Source organism: Oncorhynchus clarkii, chromosome 9 (genome assembly GCF_045791955.1).
Source record: "Oncorhynchus clarkii lewisi isolate Uvic-CL-2024 chromosome 9, UVic_Ocla_1.0, whole genome shotgun sequence".
Taxonomy (NCBI): Eukaryota; Metazoa; Chordata; class Actinopteri; order Salmoniformes; family Salmonidae; genus Oncorhynchus; species Oncorhynchus clarkii.
The window spans coordinates 67,508,309-67,527,356 of record NC_092155.1 but is presented as its reverse complement, the minus strand read 5'-3'; the positions used below and the strand labels follow the sequence as shown (position 1 = coordinate 67,527,356).

At 44.1% G+C, this 19,048-nt stretch overlaps 2 protein-coding genes across 4 annotated transcripts in view; one reads left to right on the top strand and one right to left on the bottom strand.

Annotated features, from left to right (window-relative positions):
- The window catches only part of LOC139416821 (formin-like protein 3), an 85,268-nt gene extending 71,825 nt beyond the window's left edge, over positions 1 to 13,443 (top strand). The window contains exons 21-25 of one of the 3 annotated variants that reach the window (XR_011635131.1): positions 117 to 209; positions 3,672 to 3,795; positions 6,456 to 6,578; positions 7,196 to 7,243; positions 10,534 to 13,443. Coding sequence is in view for 2 of the 3 variants with exons in the window: in XM_071165907.1 (XP_071022008.1) it covers positions 117 to 209; positions 3,672 to 3,795; positions 6,456 to 6,547 (309 nt within the window). In the remaining variant the exon portion in view is untranslated. The remainder of the gene's footprint in view (positions 1 to 116; positions 210 to 3,671; positions 3,796 to 6,455; positions 6,579 to 7,195; positions 7,244 to 10,533) is intronic. The other 2 variants (XM_071165907.1, XM_071165908.1) reach the window with 2 other exon arrangements.
- LOC139416822 (low-density lipoprotein receptor-related protein 1-like) overlaps positions 13,238 to 19,048 on the bottom strand; it is a 217,526-nt gene continuing 211,715 nt past the window's right edge. Inside the window, exons 90-91 of the mRNA XM_071165909.1 lie at positions 18,098 to 18,872; positions 13,238 to 17,992 (exon numbers count right to left, since the gene is read on the bottom strand). Coding sequence (XP_071022010.1) covers positions 18,723 to 18,872 — 150 coding nt within the window. The 3' untranslated portion in view covers positions 13,238 to 17,992; positions 18,098 to 18,722. The remainder of the gene's footprint in view (positions 17,993 to 18,097; positions 18,873 to 19,048) is intronic.

Here is a 19,048-nt window from a genome sequence, read left to right as displayed (position 1 = left end):
GTTTACTCAACTCCCAGATCCAGTTCTGCTATTATAAAAGAGACCAAATCTTTCCATAGCTTGGCTTAGCCAAGTTTTCTCTGAATGGCGTGCATTTTGTGATGTCCTCCCTACAGGATGCAGTGGAGGACAATGAGCAGAGGAAAAAGCAGGAGAAAGCCATGAGAGAGAAGTTACTGGCTCAGGAGGCCAAGCAACATGACCCCAAGGTACAATACTAGAAGTCTCCCTAGCCCTGATTCTGACAGACAAGGCCCAAAAAGCCAAAAGATGCTCAATGATTGTTTAATTAGCAAATTTAGGCATAACATGCCAGCAGCAAATGCTGACACTGCACATCCAAATATATCAGACCAAATTATGAAAGACAAGCATTGTAATTTTGAGTGAGGAAGAGGTAAAAAAGTATTGTTGACTATCAACAAAGACAAGCCTGTAGCGGCAGATCTCCTCTTCGTCTGAAGAGGAGTAAGGATCGGACCAAGATGCAGAGTGGTAAGTGTTCATGACGATTTATTAAAAAAACGAACTGAACACTGAAATACAAAACAATAAACGATGGGATGAAAACCGAAACAGTACCGTGTGGCGACAAACACACACACGGAAACAAACACCCACAAACCAACAGTGAAACCCAGGCTAACTAAGTATGATTCTCAATCAGAGACAACTAACGACACCTGCCTTTGATTGAGAACCATACTAGGCTGAACACAAAAACCACATAGAAAAACAAACATAGACTGCCCACCCCAACTCACGCCCTGACCATACTAAATAAAGACAAAACAAAGGAAATAAAGGTCAGAACGTGACAAAGCCACCGGGGTCTGACAACTTAGATGAAAATCTCTGAGGACAATAGCGGACGATATTGCCACTTCTATTTGCCATATCTTCAGTTTAAACCTACTAGAAAGTGTGTGCCCTCAGGCCTGGAGGGAAGCAAAAGTATTTCCGCTACCTAAGAATAATACTTTACTGGCACAAATAGCCAACCAATCAGCCTGTTACCAACCCTTGGTAAACTTTTCTAAAAAATGGTGTTTGACCAGATACAATGCTATTTTACAGTAAACAAATTATAGGGAAGGACATTCAACAAGCACAGCACTTACAAAACATGACTGAGAAAGATATATGATAAAAAGATTGTGGGGGCTGTTTTGTTAGACTTCAGTGCGGATGTTGACATTATTGATCATTGTCTGCTGCTAGGAAAACGTATGTGTTATGGCTTTACACACTCTGCTATTTTGTAGATAAAGAGTTATCTGTTTAACAGAACACAGAGGGTGTTCTTTAATGGAAGCCTCTCCAACATAATCCAGGTAGAATCCGGAATTACTCAGGGCAGCTGTCTAGGCCCCTTACCTTTTTCAAACTTTACTAACGACATGCCACTGACAACTCAACACTATATACATCAGCTACTACAGCGACTGAAATGACACTCAACAAAGAGCTGCAGTTAGTTTCAGAATGGGTGGCAAGGAATAAGTTAGTCCTAAACATTTCCAAAATGAAAAGCATTGTTTTTGGGACAAATCATCCACTAAACCCTAAACCCTGAACTAAATCTTATAATGAATAATGTGGAAATTGAGCAAGTTGAGGTGACTAAACTGCTTGGAGTAACCCTGGATTGTAAACAGTCATGGTAAAAACATATTGATACAACAGTAGCTAAGATGGGGAGAAGTCTGTCCATAATAAAGCTCTGCTCTGCCTTCTTAACAGTACTATCAACAAGGCAGATCCTACAGGCCCTGGTTTTGTCGCACCTGGAGTACTGTTCAGTCGTGTGGTCAGGTGGCACAACAAAAGACTTAGGAAAATTGCAGTTGGCTCAGAACAGGGCAGCACGGCTGGCCCTTGGATGTACACAGAGAGCTAATATTAATAATATGCATGTCAATCTCTCCTGGTGCAAAGGGGAGGAGAGATGGACTTCATCACTACTTGTATATGTGAGAGGTATTGACATATTGAATGCACCGAGCTGTCTGTTTGAACTACTGACACACATCTCGTACACCCATGAATACCCCACAAGCCATGCCATCAGAGGTCTCTTCACAGTCCCCAAGTCCAGAACAGACTATGGGAGGCACACAGTACTACATAGAGCCATGACTACATGGAACTCTATTCCACATAGTAACTCACACAAGCAGTAAAATTAGATTGGAAAACAACCAGATACACCTTATGGGGACTGTGAAGAGACACAAACACAGGCACAGACACATGCATACACACACACACGATAACATACGTACTATGCACACACTTACACATGGATTTTGTGTTGTAGATGTGGTAGCTGAGGGCACACACTTAATCTATTGTGAAATCAAATGAAATCAATGCGCATGTGCCGAGTACAACAGGTGTAGGTAGACCTTACAGTGAAATGCTTACTGTTGTGAATGCATTATAATGTTTTTAAAATTGCATAACTGCCTTAATTTAGCTGGAGCCCAGGAAGAGTAGCTGCTGCTTTAGCAGGAACTAATGGGGATCCATAATAAATCTAAATCCAAATACTAAAACTGGACTCAACGAACATTAGTAACATTGAGCTTAATGTGCTCTAGAATTTAGACTAAATGATGGATATGACCACCTGGCTGACCACCTGACAGACCACCAGACAGACCACCAGACAGACCACCAGACTGACCACCTGACTGACTACCTGACCACCAGACTGACCACCAGCCTGACCACCTGACTGACCACCTGTCTGACCACCTGACTGACCACCTGTCTGACCACCAGACCACCTGACTGACCACCAGACCACAAGGCTGACCACCAGACAGACCACCAGACTGACCACCTGACTGACTACCTGACCACCAGACTGACCACCAGCCTGACCACCTGACTGACCACCTGTCTGACCACCAGACTGACCACCTGTCTGACCACCAGACCACCTGACTGACCACCAGACCACAAGGCTGACCACCAGACTGGCCACCTGACCACCTGGCTGACCACCTGGCTGACCACCAGGCTGACCACCTGGCTGACCACCTGGCTGACCACCAGGCTGACCACCTGACTGACCACCAGTCCACCTGACTGACCACCAGACTGACCACCAGACCACCTGATTGACCACCTGACCACCAGGCTGACCACCTGACTGACCACCAGACGGACCACCAGACCACCTGACGGCCACCAGACTGACCACCTGACTGACCACCAGACCACCTGACTGACCACCAGACTACCAGGCTGACCACCTGATTGACCACAAGACTGACAGACAGCAAGATTTATACAAATCTCTGCTGTTGAAAACTAAAAGCTAGTCTAAAGTAAATGGGCGATAATGTCTCGATGCTTTTTACAGTGGAGATTGACTTTATAAATTGTCTGGCTGGACTGATGAGAAAATGGATTGCGCAGTGATGGAACAGGGTAAATAGGCATTTCAACGTCATAGCTTTAGCCGGCGGTAACTTGTGGAATGTCTGGAATGCGGTATTAACCAATCAGCAGCCAGGATTAGACCCACTTGTTTTATAATTCTCAATATAAGGCTTTCACACTTACTATAAGGAGTTTATGCATTTGTATGATTGAAACGATCCTCTGGCAGCTCAAGCCATTTAGGCAGAATTTGATGTTCTTCCTCCTCTCCCTCCCAGGTCCAGGTAGTGAAAAAGAGGCAGCAGCAACAGGAGCTGATCTCTGAGCTGCGTAAACGCCAGGCCAAGGACCACCGACCCGTATACGAGGGGAAGGACGGCACCATTGAGGATATCATCACAGGTGGGCTCGATATGCAGCCTCGCTGGTAGCCACACAGAACCCAGCCATGCCCAGTAGGAGCCCCAGGTCCCCTAGTCCAAGCCCCAACCCCAGCCCCATCCCAAGCCCCAGCAGCCCCAGCAGCCCCAACCCAACCCCAACCCAGCCCAAGCCCCAGCAGCCCCAACCCAGCCCAAGCCCCAGCAGCCCCATCCCCAACCCAGCCCAAGCCCCAGAAGCCCCATCCCAAGCCCCAACCCAGTCCAAGCCCCAGCAGCCCCAACCCAGCCCAAGCCCCAGCAGTCCCAGCCCAAGCCCCAGCAGTCCCATCCCAAGCCCCAGCAGCACCAACCCTAACCCAGCAGCCCCAGCCCCATCCCCATCCCCAACCCAGCCCATCCCATCCCAAGCCCCAGCAGCCCCAACCCTAACCCAGCAGCCCCAGCCACATGCCAAGCCCCAGCCCATTCCAAGTCCCAGCAGCACCAACCCTAACCCAGCAGCCCCAACCCTAACCCAGCAGCCCCAGCCCAATCCCCAGTCCCAACCCCAGCCCCAACCTCAGCCCCAACCCAGCCCAATCCCCAGCAGCCCAAGCCCCAACCCCCAGCAGCCCAAGCAGCCCCAGGGACTGGGCTAAGATCACTGTGGTCCTCAACTGCTCGGCTGGAGGAGCACTGTGTTACGCAGTTCAGACACCACTACCAGAGGCTCCAGAGCATCTAGACAACAGCAGATTCCAGTTCTCAATCATGTCCCAGTAGTTTATTTTCTTGTGGCCTGCTAGTTATCTAGATTAGTAGTGTCTCATCATTATGTAGTGTCTGTGCGGCTAAGCAGCAATTGAGCCTCAAAGTATAACTACTGCTTCATGGGATGTGCTAACTCAGGACAGTTCCCGAACTCAACTCTCATTAATCAAAATCTACTGTGAAATAATCCAAATGTTAAATGTTAATAATTGTAATAATATGTTAATAATGTGTTAATAATGCCTTTCCTTCCTGTTACTAGGCCCTTTACAAAAAGTACATAATCTATGTTATTCAACATGCAGTATATCCCTGTCCTCCTGGACATAGCGTCACCTACGTTATACAACATGCAGTATATCCCTGTCCTCCTGGACATAGCGTCACCTACGTTATTCAACATGAAGTATATCCCTGTCCTCCTGGACATAGCGTCACCTACGTTATTCAACATGAAGTATATCCCTGTCCTCCTGGACATAGCGTCATCTACGTTATTCAACATGAAGTATATCCCTGTCCTCCTGGACATAGCATCACCTACGTTATTCAACATGCAGTATATCCCTGCCCTCCTGGACATAGCGTCACCTACGTTATTCAACATGAAGTATATCCCTGTCCTCCTGGACATAGCGTCACCTACGTTATTCAACATGAAGTATATCCCTGTCCTCCTGGACATAGCGTCACCTACGTTATTCAACATGCAGTATATCCCTGTCCTCCTGTACATAGCGTCATCTACTTTATTCACCATGAAGTATATCCCTGTCCTCCTGGACATAGCGTCACCTACGTTATTCAACATGCAGTATATCCCTGTCCTCCTGGACATAGCGTCACCTACGTTATTCAACATGAAGTATATCCCTGTCCTCCTGGACATAGCGTCACCTACGTTATTCAACATGAAGTATATCCCTGTCCTCCTGGACATAGCGTCACCTACGTTATTCAACATGCAGTATATCCCTGTCCTCCTGTACATAGCGTCACCTACGTTATTCAACATGCAGTATATCCCTGTCCTCCTGTACATAGCGTCACCTACGTTATTCAACATGCAGTATATCCCTGTCCTCCTGGACATAGCGTCACTTACGTTATTCAACATGCAGTATATCCCTGTCCTCCTGGACATAGCGTCACCTACGTTATTCAACATGCAGTATATCCCTGTCCTCCTGGACATAGCGTCACTTACGTTATTCAACATGCAGTATATCCCTGTCCTCCTGGACATAGCGTCACCTACGTTATTCAACATGCAGTATATCCCTGTCCTCCTGGACATAGCATCACCTACGTTATTCACCATGCAGTATATCCCTGTCCTCCTGGACATAGCGTCACCTACGTTATTCAACATGCAGTATATCCCTGTCCTCCTGGACATAGCGTCATCTACGTTATTCAACATGCAGTATATCCCTGTCCTCCTGGACATAGCGTCATCTACTTTATTCACCATGCAGTATATCCCTGCCCTCCTGGACATAGCATCACCTACGTTATTCAACATGCAGTATATCCCTGCCCTCCTGGACATAGCGTCACATACGTTATTCAACATGCAGTATATCCCTGTCCTCCTGGACATAGCGTCACCTACGTTATTCAACATGCAGTATATCCCTGCCCTGGCAACTTACTCCATATAGTGCACTGCTGGTCAAAACGTAGTACACCGTATAGGGAATATGGTATAATTTCAGAAGCACCCAAAGACCTTGTGGTCCATACACCACAACATGGAGGTATGGCACAGAGAGAGCTGGAACACTGGATATAAAGATATTACAGTGACAACACTGAGAGATGTACCAAGCTGATGGCACATCAGATGGTCTACCACAGTACAGCACCAGTACAGGTTCCTCTGTCTCAGGTGTGACATTTTCTCCCCTCATCCTCCTCCCCCCTCAGTGTTGAAGAGCGTCCCCTTCACAGCCCGTACTGCTAAACGAGGCTCACGGTTCTTCTGTGATGCACAGCTGTGTGACGACTCCAACTGCTAGTCCCTACAGTTCCTCCCCCCCTAATGCCAAGGTTGTCCAGAACAGGTGTCCCCTCCTCTGACCACTGTGCATGCAGCATGACCTCCCACCCTGTCCCTCCCTAAGACTACTCCTTAACACTTCACTAACTTCGGCGGCCATTTAATAGTTCAGCACAGTGCAGTTTGTTTGAATCCTGACCCTCGACTCTTATTGGTGGGCAAGTGATGTGTTCTATATCCCTCAAAACACCTCTACCTGAATTACCAGGGTAGAAGTCAGACAGCCAAACCTCTTTGGATTACTGAACCTACAAAGACTGTATCAAAAGCTAATGTTAAAATGTGAATATGTAATGTTTACTACCACGAAATATAATCACATGGTCAATATGAAGTTGCATCTAGCATAACAGCATGGGCATGGAAAGCTACAATACCGGTATGTAAATACTGTATGTTCATTTTCTATCAGGTTTTATACTTTTTTCAATTTATTTTTCATAAATCTTAAAAGTACAGTATAGTAATTAAGAGGTTTGGCTACAACTGCTAACAATGCCTTGTTGTTCCTTGAAACTAACTAACATGGATGGTTTGGTTTCCCCTCTAACCTGTTAAGAACCTTTCCTCAACCTCTACTCTGTATTCATTCTACCCCTCTGAACAGCTGAACAGAAGATTAATGACAGTATATGCCACTTCTAAATTCTGCAGGGTAAGAAAGGCATCCTGAAGCCTGTTTGCTTGGCCCTGGCCATGCTCGTCCTGTGTGCTGCGGCCTGCGGACATGCTGTGTGCTGCTAGCTACACAGTCTATGGTGCTGCTACAGTGATGTCAGCTGCTTCAGCCAGGCCAGTGCTTCAGATGCAAACAGGAACATGCTTTACTCTACAGCAAAGCATTCAGATATGCTTTACAACAGCTAGGACTGCTTTACTGCACAACAATCGGATATGCTTTTACATCAGCCACAGCAAAGCAGTCAGACATGCTTTTACAACAGCCAGGTCTACTTTTCTGCACCACAGCCCAAAAATGTAGCTTAATATTTATATAACTGGATACATCCCCTAGAATACACTGTAAGTTCATGTCAGGTCATTTTATTTTCCATCAACCTTACCTCTCAGGAAAACAGTGGCAGCGGTTGTAGGGGGATTGAAATTTAAAGGGGCTATCAGCAGTTGCTACACACATTTTTGGACTTAATTACATGTTATATAATTATATGTACCCATTGATTCTTGAAGAATATACACTATATATACAAACGTATGTGGACAGCCCTTCGAATTAATGGATTTGGCTATTTCAGCCACCCTCGTGCTGACAGGTGCATAAAATCAGGCACACATACATGCAATCTCCATAGACAAACATTGTCTCAGTGACTTTCAACCTGGCACTGTCATAGGATGCCTCCTTTCCAACAAACCAGTCTCCCACATAATCTGCCCTGCTCGAGCAGCCCCAGTCAACTGTAAGTGCTGTTATTGTGAAGTGGAAACGTCTAGGAGCAACAACGGCTCAGCTTCGAAGTGGTAGGCCACACAAGCTCACAGAATGGGACCACCGAGTGCTCACAGTCGGCCTGCACAGAGCCCTGACCTCAACCCCATCGAACACCTTTGGGATGAATTGAAAGGCCGACTGTGAGCCAGGACTAATCGCCCAACATCAGTACCCGACCTCACTAATGCTCGTGGCCCTGTAGCAATGTTCCAATGTTCCCTGTAGCGATCTAGTGGAAAGCCTTCCCAGAAGAGTGGAGGCTGTTATAGCAGCAATGTTCTGACATCTAGTGGAAAGCCTTCCCAGAAGAGTGGACGCAATGTTCTGACATCTAGTGGAAAGCCTTCCCAGAAGAGTGGAGGCTGTTATAGCAGCAATGTTCCAACATCTAGTAGAAAGCCTTCCCAGAAGAGTGGAGGCTGTTATAGCAGCAATGTTCTGACATCTAGTGGAAAGCCTTCCCAGAAGAGTGGACGCAATGTTCTGACATCTAGTGGAAAGCCTTCCCAGAAGAGTGGAGGCTGTTATAGCAGCAATGTTCTGACATCTAGTGGAAAGCCTTCCCAGAAGAGTGGAGGCTGTTATAGCAGCAATGTTCTGACATCTAGTGGAAAGCCTTCCCAGAAGAGTGGAGGCTGTTATAGCAGCAATGTTCTGACATCTAGTGGAAAGCCTTCCCAGCTGTTTTAGCAGCAATGTTCTGACATCTAGTGGAAAGACTTCCCAGAAGAGTGGAGGCTTTTATAGCAGCAATGTTCTGACATCTAGTGGAAAGCCTTCCCAGAAGAGTGGAGGCTGTTATAGCAGCAATGTTCTGACATCTAGTGGAAAGCCTTCCCAGAAGAGTGGAGACTGTTATAGCAGCAATGTTCTGACATCTAGTGGAAAGACTTCCCAGAAGAGTGGAGGCTGTTATAGCAGCAATGTTCTGACATCTAGTGGAAAGACTTCCCAGAAGAATGGAGGCTGTTATAACAGCAATGTTCCTACATCTAGTGGAAAGCCTTCCCAGAAGAGTGGAGGCTGTTATAGCAGCAATGTTCTGACATCTAGTGGAAAGCCTTCCCAGAAGAGTGGAGGCTTTTATAACAGCAATGTTCTGACATCTAGTGGAAAGACTTCCCAGAAGAGTGGAGGCTGTTATAGCAGCAATGTTCTGACATCTAGTGGAAAGCCTTCCCAGAAGAGTGGAGGCTTTTATAGCAGCAAATGGGGGACCAAATCCATATTAATGTCCATGATTTTGGAATGAGATGTTCTACAAGCAGGTGTCAAAATATTCTTGGTGATGTAGTGTAACTTATAAATGCCTCATGAGCTTAGTTCAACTGTCTTACCCCATCACAAACTTGTTTTACTCCAATGTTTGAAAACAAGTAAATGTAAACAAACATTATATAGCTTCAAAACATGGTCACCTATCCTTTAGATATCACGGATGGTCCGTCCTTGCATTAGTAGCTCTGTTTATGAACAGAGAGTGATTACATGTCTCCAGCCCATCCCTCAACATATTACCGAAACAGGTGCAGTGAAAACACTTTGTCATTATTTCTACTGCTGATTGCCACTTTAAGGTAGTTTCCGATTCAGGCTAAATATGCACCGCTGGATGCAGACTCCGCCCACGCGAGAACGTTGCCTTTTTGAATTGAAATTGCGCTATAGTACGGATCTTCCACGCTACAGATTTAATCTACATTCATGAAAGTCTTTCCTTCTACTCAGGTCCCTCCGTCATCACCACCTCACCTCTCATCTTCCATGTTGCATGCTGTGTCCAGTGTTCTGTCCATCCACCACTTACCAGTCTGTCACCTGTTGATGGCATGTCTCAATGTTGTGTTTGTCCCTGGTAACTGTGACTTGCGGTGTGCTGAAAAGCTTGTTGGTCAACCAGCTCTGTTGAGGCCCCTGCACATATCCACACACACAGACATGTTCACACATAATGGACATTTATTCAGACATATGGATAGAAACATTGGCAACACTACTTGAACACTCCATTTTAAGGGCTACATAACACTGTCATAATCATGATGGTATAGACATTTAAGGAGTCATTTTAGAGACGATAGGTTAGATGAGTTGTATGAATATTAGCTTGTCTATAGCACGGTACCTCACAGAGCTTGTTGTCTACAACTGTGATACATTGTTGACATAGTGGTTTGTTTAAAGAACTAAACCCCCATAGCCTTGGATTGAAAAATCTATATTTCTCTGTTGGTTTTAAGTTGACAGTGAAAGGGATCATTCTCTTTTTAGTTAACATATTCCCACATTCAATTGGCTACCCATTTGACAACATATAAGTAAAATGTAACAATTCTAAACATATTTGCTGAAATATTCTGTTAGGATAAGCACTGCAAATATAGGTTCCTTAATCAACAACCTCAAACCTGAGCATGACACCACTGTACCAGAGTTTGACTTCCCAGTTAACCTGTGTGACCCCTCTCTCTCCCTCCTTCACCCACTCACAGATCTCCGCAGCCAGCCTTTTCTGCGGCACGACACGCTGATCCGGAGCGGCTGGAAGAGACCCTAAACAAACCACTCGTTCTTCCTCCCTTATCATCCCTTCCTTTTATAACCCCCCCCCCCCTCCTGTGTCTCGGTGGTCTCACCCACCCGAGGCTGCACAGAGACTAAAAGGTGGACAGGACCGAACCAATGGCCCTTGTTTTACAGGGGTATTTATTTATTTATGGAGATCCTTTATGGACACTGTCTCTCAACACACAGGTATAACTGTAGTATCACCGACATAGCCTACCCTCCTCTCCCACTGCAAACACACGCCGCACACATGCACACACACAGATAATATTAAGAACAGGACTGGGCAGAAAGAGTCCAAAGAAGAAGAGTATAGTGGTGAGTTGAGCCCTTAAAGGGGCGGCTCACCTCACACAAGCAGGAAGGAAGGACACTTCAACTGCATAAGGTGGACATGGAACCACAAGTGCCTGCTAATGTGGATCTTATTTCCATGAACCTCGATTTCCTCAGATTGTGCAATCCAAGCAAGATTGAGACTGGGAGACAGTCAGTCAAGTCACTTGGATAAATGACAGCATATGTTGACTCTACTGCTGGGATTTCCACTTCAAAGAGAACTGGGTTGTGTTCATAAGGCACCAAACGGAAGAAAACAGAATGAAACAGGGAGGGACTACCTGGACCAATAAGAATCGTCATTTTGGTTTCCGTTGCAAAACATTTTTGGTTGTGTGCCCTACCTAATGAATAGGACCCAGGGTTTTGCCTTCACATGATGTCTCTGTCCACCGATTTCAAAAAGGACTGAAGATTATTGTTATATCGGTGTCTTTTCTGGACAAGCTAGCCAAACCAAACGTCCTCTACTCTTGTGTCTTATTTCTTATTGTGCTAAAAAAAAAGTGCCTTTTTGACAGTATTATTTTTACGTGACTCAGCCATAATGTGTATCTTTAAATTCTTTTTTTGTTAGATTGTATTTTGTATTGCCTTTGTATGATAACATTTAAATACTGTAAAAAAAAAATCTGAATCTCAGCTTTAATCACTAACATATCTAAAGGTTGCTTCTCAGTGCTATAATATGAATGAGCGTAGGCCAAGTGTCTTCCGAAACGCTAAGAGTGGGTTAAAACATTCAATGTTTTTGCTGTCTATTACTTCTTCATCTTTATCACCTACTACAGTACAATCACCACTTCAGTCGTACCATTTCATTACGACTTAATTACCACTTCAGTCTTAAACACTCCCAAGATTAAACTGAATTATTTCAAACCACTGACTAAGAACCATAAGGAACATGACCTTGCTCAGAAGTTGAAAGCAACAGTAATGTTGGTCTGAATGTTATGTAACTGACAAGACTTTCTTGCTTAGCAAGTGATGAACGTATGATGATGTTTCTAAACTGACTGTTTAGCTTACTTGCATTTGTTGGTGGGTAAAGAATGCATTCCTATGAGTCTAACCATGTTCTCAATGCCTGTTCTCTTTGCTTACAGTTTTAGAACCTCAATGATGACCAATTTTGTTTTAGAACCGTAATGATGACCTTAATAGCCATCGAGTAAGCAGAATGATTGTGCACGCTGAGACTATCTGTGTTTCAATATGGCTTTTCCTCAAAAGGGACCGCCCATATTTACACTACTTACATTACCTTGTTGTACGAGACACGACTCTTATAGCAGATATTTCTATACACATTTACAAATCAATGAATAGAAGAAGCCTTGTACTTTTGGGTCAGAAAGATAAAATGAAATAGTGTCTGACATTTGATGTATGTTATCTTAAATATGACTGCACTTCCCCCTTAATAAACAAAATGACAATGTGACCCAAATTTAAACATATCTTCTTTCTCTATCCCTTTCGGGCTCTACTTCTTTCTCTCTTAGTCTCTCTCCTTTCTCTCTTGGTCTCTCCCCTTTCTCTCTTGGTCTCTCCCCTTTCTCTCTTGGTGTCTCTCGCTCCGTCTCTCTCTTTCAGTCTCACTCTCGGTTCTCTAGCTGTCTTTCTCTTTTGGTCGCTTTCTCTCCCCTTTCTCTCTTAGTCTCTCTCCTTTCTCTCTTGGTCTCTCCCCTTTCTCTCTTGGTCTCTCCCCTTTCTCTCTTGGTCTCTCTCCTTTCTCTCTTGGTCTCTCCCCTTTCTCTCTTGGTCTCTCCCCTTTCTCTTTTAGTCTCTCTCCTTTCTCTCTTGGTCTCTCCCCTTTTTCTCTCCTTTCTCTCTTGGTCTCTCCCCTTTCTCTCTTGGTCTCTCTCCTTTCTCTCTTGGTCTCTCTCCTTTCTCTCTTGGTCTCTCCCCTTTCTCCCTTGGTCTCTCCCCTTTCTCTCTTGGTCTCTTCCCTTTCTCTCTTGGTCTCTCCCCTTTCTCTCTTGGTCTCTCCCCTTTCTCTCTTGGTCTCTCCCCTTTCTCTCTTGGTCTCTCCCCTTTCTCTCTTGGTCTCCCCTTTCTCTCTTGGTCTCTCCCCTTTCTCTCTTGGTCTCTCCCCTTTCTCTCTTGGTCTCTCCCCTTTCTCTCTCTCCTTTCTCTCGCGGTCTCTCCCCTTTCTCTCTTGGTCTCTCCCCTTTTTCTCTCGGTCTCTCCCCTTTCTCTCAGTCTCTCCCCTTTCTCTCTCCGTCTCTCCGTCTCTCTCTCACTCATTCTCTCTCTCCAAATGAAGATCAGAGCCACCATATGTTTGTACTATAAAAATCCATTTAATTTCTTCTATCAAAAGAAATGAAATCATAACCAACTGAAATAGAGCAACAAAAATCCATGTGTAGGGTTTTGTTTTGCTGAAATATTTGTCAAAAATATTTAAACAGCTTGTACCTAATTTACATTGTTCAAATAAAAATGTAACAGAGCAGAAATTGAATTAAAATCCAATGAATGATGAATACTGTTAATAACAAATGGTGGTTAAGCCAGAGTGGTTTGCTATTGGGTTTGTATGTGTGTGTGTGTATTGTGAGTTCCATGCAGTGTAAACTGTAACAGATATGGTTAGAAGCAGCATGGTCAGCAGCACATGATTGGCTGAGACTGAGATTGGACCAATGACAGACAGGCAGGCAAACAGACATAGACAGACAGTTCTATCAGAGCAACAGACCGACAAGATTACAGACAGGGCTGACTGGCTGACAGGGATGGCTAGTCAGACAAGCCGACAGACAGCCGAGCCTACAGACAGACAGACAGACAGATAGGTAAGGGATAATCAACGAGGGGCTATGCGTTCCTTGGAAAATAGTGCACGACGTGGAAGATGTGTTCCACGACACGTTAGCGGAGTGGAACTAACCTTCCACGGAGTTGCATTATTTTCCAGAGAACGCATTGAGCACTGAGTTGAGTATCCCTTTTATACCATGGCTATAAATGAACATAATTGCCTCTAGATACGTGTTCATTTACCAGTAGAAATGTGATAACATCCACTGAAGAAGTTAGCAAGTTTACTAGCTAGCTAGATACAGTAGTTGCCTTGGTAATCAAACAGACTTGCTAGTTTAGCTAACCAAACCATCATCCTAGCTTGCTATTATAAATTCAACAATACCAATAATGTTTTTCATTCGCAATAAAAAAAATAGAACATAAGAATGAACTTCATAGCCTTTGAATTATACTGTGCGTTATAGGGAAATAATGCACGCTCTAGAATGCCCTTCAAGCCAATCAGAAACGAGTATTCAACAATGCCATAGCATAACTAGCGTTAGCAGCAAGGCAGAGGGGATGCTAATCAGGAGGCTAACAATCCTAAACTCCTGAGGAATGCACTTACAATGAGCAGAAACTGAAATTACATAGGCATGATGTAATTATTACAAACATTAAAAACACATAACATTGTTGTTTTAAAATTTCCCCCATGAAACAACTGGCTCTCTGGCCTCTCCTGAAAGTATGTTTACAATCACAGACAAAGACAAAGGCATCGTCAGCTTGTTGTTTTATCGTAAATGGTTTGTTTCAGCCATGTCAGGCGTTCACAGAGTCTTGCTTGTTGCTAAAACTGCCAATCACCAGGCTGACAGTTTACAGTTGAAATTGTACTAAACAGTTACTGAGATGGTCCCTCTGGGCCCCAATATGCATCATCTCACATCAAGGCCCCCTACACACATTCTGGGTTACCCCAAAACATGTCCTCTCATACCCCAATGTCCTCAGTTACTTCCATCCCCTGAATCTTCATCCTGGAATGTCTGCTTTAATACAATCATCTTCCTCCAACACATTACACACTCCATTACCTTCATTAATTAAGCACATTTAGCCGGTCAATTATACAAGACTAAAAAAAAAAACGAGCTAAAACATAATACAGACAGACTGTTATTTCATGTTTGTATTCCTGGGTATATTTTGAAGACACTTTGTTAATAGGTTTATATATATATATGTATATACAGTACCAGTCAAAAGTTTGGGCACACCTACTCATTCAAGCATTTTTCTTTATTTGTACTATTTTCTACATTGTAGAATAATAGTGAAGACCTCAAATCTATGAAATAACACATATAGAATCATGTAATAACCAAAAAAGTGTTAAACAAATCAAAATATATGTTATATTTGAGTTCCTTTAAAGTAGCCACCCTTTTCCTTGATGACAGCTTTTCACACACTCTTGGCATTCTCTCAACCAGCTTCACCTGGAATGCTTTTCCAACAGCCTTGAAGGAGTTCCCACATATGCTGAGCAATTGTTGGCTGCTTTTCCTTCACTCTGTGGTCCAACTCATCCCAAACCATTTCAATTGAGTTGAGGTCGGGTGATTGTGGAGGCCAGGTCATATGATGCAGTACTCCATCACTCTCCTTCTTGTTAAAATAGCCCTTACACAGCCTGGAGCTGTGTTGGGTCATTGTCCTGTTGAAAAACAAATTATATACCCCCTAAGGGCAAACCAGATGGTATGGTGTATCGTAGCAGAATGCCGTGGTAGCTATGCTGGTTAAGTGTGCCTTGAATTCTAAATAAATCACAGACAGCAAAGTGACCCCACACCATCACAACTCCTCCTCTATGCTTCACGGTGGGAACCACACATGCGGAAATCATACGTTCACCTACTCCGCGTCTCACAAAGACATGGTGGTTGGAACCAAAAATCTCAAATTTGGAGTCATCAAACAAAAGACAGATTTCCACCAGTCTAATGTCCATTGCTTGTGTTTCTTGGCCCAAGCAAGTCTCTTCATATTGGTGTCCTTTAGTAGTGGTTTCTTTGCAGCAATTCGACCATGAAGGCCTGACTCACGCAGTCTCCTCTGAACAGTTGATATTGAGATGTGTCTATTTCTTGAACTCTGTGAAGCATTTATTTGGGCTGCAATCTGAGGTGCAGTTAACTCTAATGAACCTTTCCTCTGCAGCAGAGGTAACTCTGGGTCTTCCTTTCCTGTGGCAGTCCTCATGAGAGCCAGTTTCATCATAGCGCTTGATGGTTTTTGTGACAGCACTTGAAGAAACCTTCAAAGTTCTTGAAACTTTGCAGATTGACTGACCTTCATGTCTTAAAGTAATGCTGGACTGTTGTTTCTCTTTGCTTATTTGAGCTGTTCTTGCCATAATACGGACTTGGTCTTTTACCAAATAGGGCTATCTTCTGTATACCACCTCTACCTTGTCACAACACAACTGATTGGCTCAAAGGCATTAAGAAGGAAATACATTTCACAAATTAACTTTTAACAAGGCACACCTGTCAATTGAAATACATTCCAGGTGACTACCTCATGAAGCTGGTTGAGAGAATGCCAAGAGTGTGCAAAGCTGTCATCAATGTGGCTACTTTGAAGAATCTCAAATATAAAATATATTTTGATTTGTTTAACACTTTTTTGGTTACTACATGATTCCAAATGTGTTATTTCATTGTTTTGATGTCCCGCAATTATTCTACAATGTATAAAATAGTAAAAATAAAGAAAAGCCCTTCAATGAATAGGTGTGTCCAAACTTTTGACTGGTACTGTATATGTGTATAAATATGCACTATATATACAAAAGTATGTGGACAACCTTTCAATTAGTCGATTCAGCTATTTCAGGCACACCTGTTGCTGACAGGTATATACAATCGAGAGCAAAGCCATGCAATCTCTATAGAGAAACATTTGCAGTAAAACAACCTTATTGAAGAGCTCAGTGACTTTCAAAGTAGCACCATCATAGGATGCCACCTTTCCAACAAGTCAGTTCGTCACATTTCTGCCCTGCTAGTGGTGCCCCGGTCAACTGTGAGTGCTGTTATTGTGAAGTGGAAATGTCTTGGAGCAAAAACGTCTGTGGTAGGCCACACAAGCTCACAGAACGGGACCGCCAAGTGCTGAAGCGCATAGCATGTAAACATTGGCTGTCCACAGTTGCAACACTCACTACAGAGTTCGAAACTGCCTCTGGAAGAAATGTCAGCACAAGAGCTGTTTGTCGGGAGCTTCATGAAATGTGTTTCCATGACCGAGCAGCCGCAGACAAGCCTAAGATCACCATGTGCAATGCCAAGCGTCGGCTGGACTGGTGTAAAGCTCACCGCCATTGGACTCTGGAGCAGTGGAAACACGTTCTCTGGAGTGACGAATCACTCTTTACCATCTGGCAGTCCGACGGACGAATCTGGGTTTGGCAGATGCCAGGAGAATGCTACCTGCCTGAATGCATAGCGCCAACTGTACATTTAGGTGGAGGAGGAATAATGGTCTGGGGCTGTTTTTCATGGGTTATGCTCCTTAGTTCCAGTGAAGGGAAATCTTAACCCTACAGCATACAATGACATTCTAGACGATTCTGTGCTTCCAACTTTGTGGCAACAGCTTGGGGAAGGTCCTTTCCTGTTTCAGTATGGCAATGCACAAAGCGAAGTCCATACAGAAAACGTTTGTCGAGATTGGTGTGGAAGAACTTGACTGGCCTGCACAGAGCCCTGACCTCAACCCCATCGAACACTTTTGGGATGAATTGGAATGCCGACTGCGAGCCAGGCCTATCGCCCAACGTCACTAATGCTCTTTTGGCTGAATGGAAGCAAGTCCCAGCAGCAATGTTCTAACATCTAGTGGAAAGCCTTCCCAGAAGAGTGGAGATTGTTATAGGGATGACCAATTCCATATTAATGCCCATGATTTTCGAATTAGATGTTCGACGAGCAGGGGTCCACATACTTTTGGTCATGTAGTGTATATACACACACACACACACACACACACACACACACACACACACACACACACACACACACACACACACACACACACACACACACACACACACACTTTTAGTCTTCTGTGCAAGGAGAAAAAAGACAATCACTTGGAACATAGTTTTCAACAGAATGGACATTAGTATTTGTGATGCTGACTTACTCTGCCATGTGGTTCCTGTTCCAGTTCCTGAACACAGTTACAGAACACAGTTCCTGAACACAGTTCCTGAACACAGTTCCTGAACACAGTTCCTGAACACAGTTACAGAACACAGTTACAGAACACAGTTGCTGAACACAGTTGCTGAACACAGTTCCTGAACACAGTTACAGAACACAGTTCCTGAACACAGTTCCTGAATACAGTTCCTGAACACTTTTAGTTCAAACAGCCGTGTTCTCATTCTACACCATTCTATTGATATACTGAACACTTCAAACAGTAGAGATAGATGGCACAGAAAGTAACACATAAACCAAACCAGCGTCAATCAGAACTGACTACTGACTATTAAACTTTACATCCTCTTTTCTCCACGTCTTTCACAAACAAACTTCTCTGAAATAGAACCATGTTTTTTCCCTACACAATTCATACAAAGTGAACTAACTGCTGTTTGTTTTTCTCTACACCTTTACATAGAGGTAGTGGCTATATGGATCAAGGGGTGAAGGGGGAGTGACAGTAGCAAGGGGGGGAGGAAGGTGAGCAAAATAAAACAAGTTGAATGAAAAAATCTATGAAATGGTTCCTCCTTTTTCTGATTAGGCAAATTTTCCTTTTTCTCAAAAGAACAAAAAATAATACTGCAATCACATACAAAAGTAGTCGTTCATTGTATACATTTTATACAGTGTTCTCTCTCTCTCTTTCTTCCTTTTGATGCTTTCCTTGATTGGTAAAAGGCATGTGGGCGTGGTCTAGACGTGGCTCGGACGTGCCTGACCCCTGACCTCTATGCCAGCGGGTCACTCATGTCCTCGTCCTCCCCATCGTCCACCTGTGAGAGTAACTCTTTCTTCTCGTCAGTACTAGCCAAGGAGTTGCGGCTGTTGTGGGCTCCCATGTACAGGGTGGCGTACACTGGGTTGGTGAAGTTGGTGGGCTGCAGGGATGAAAATAATGAAATAATGGTTGGACAAAGAGCACACGAGGTCCTACATATGGTTTCATTGCAGAGTATTATGGAGTGCAGAAAAAAGATGTAAAAGGTACACTCAGCGAAAGTCTACCAACGAGCAGCACCGCAGATAGTGATATGAGCGAGATACAAGACTTGGC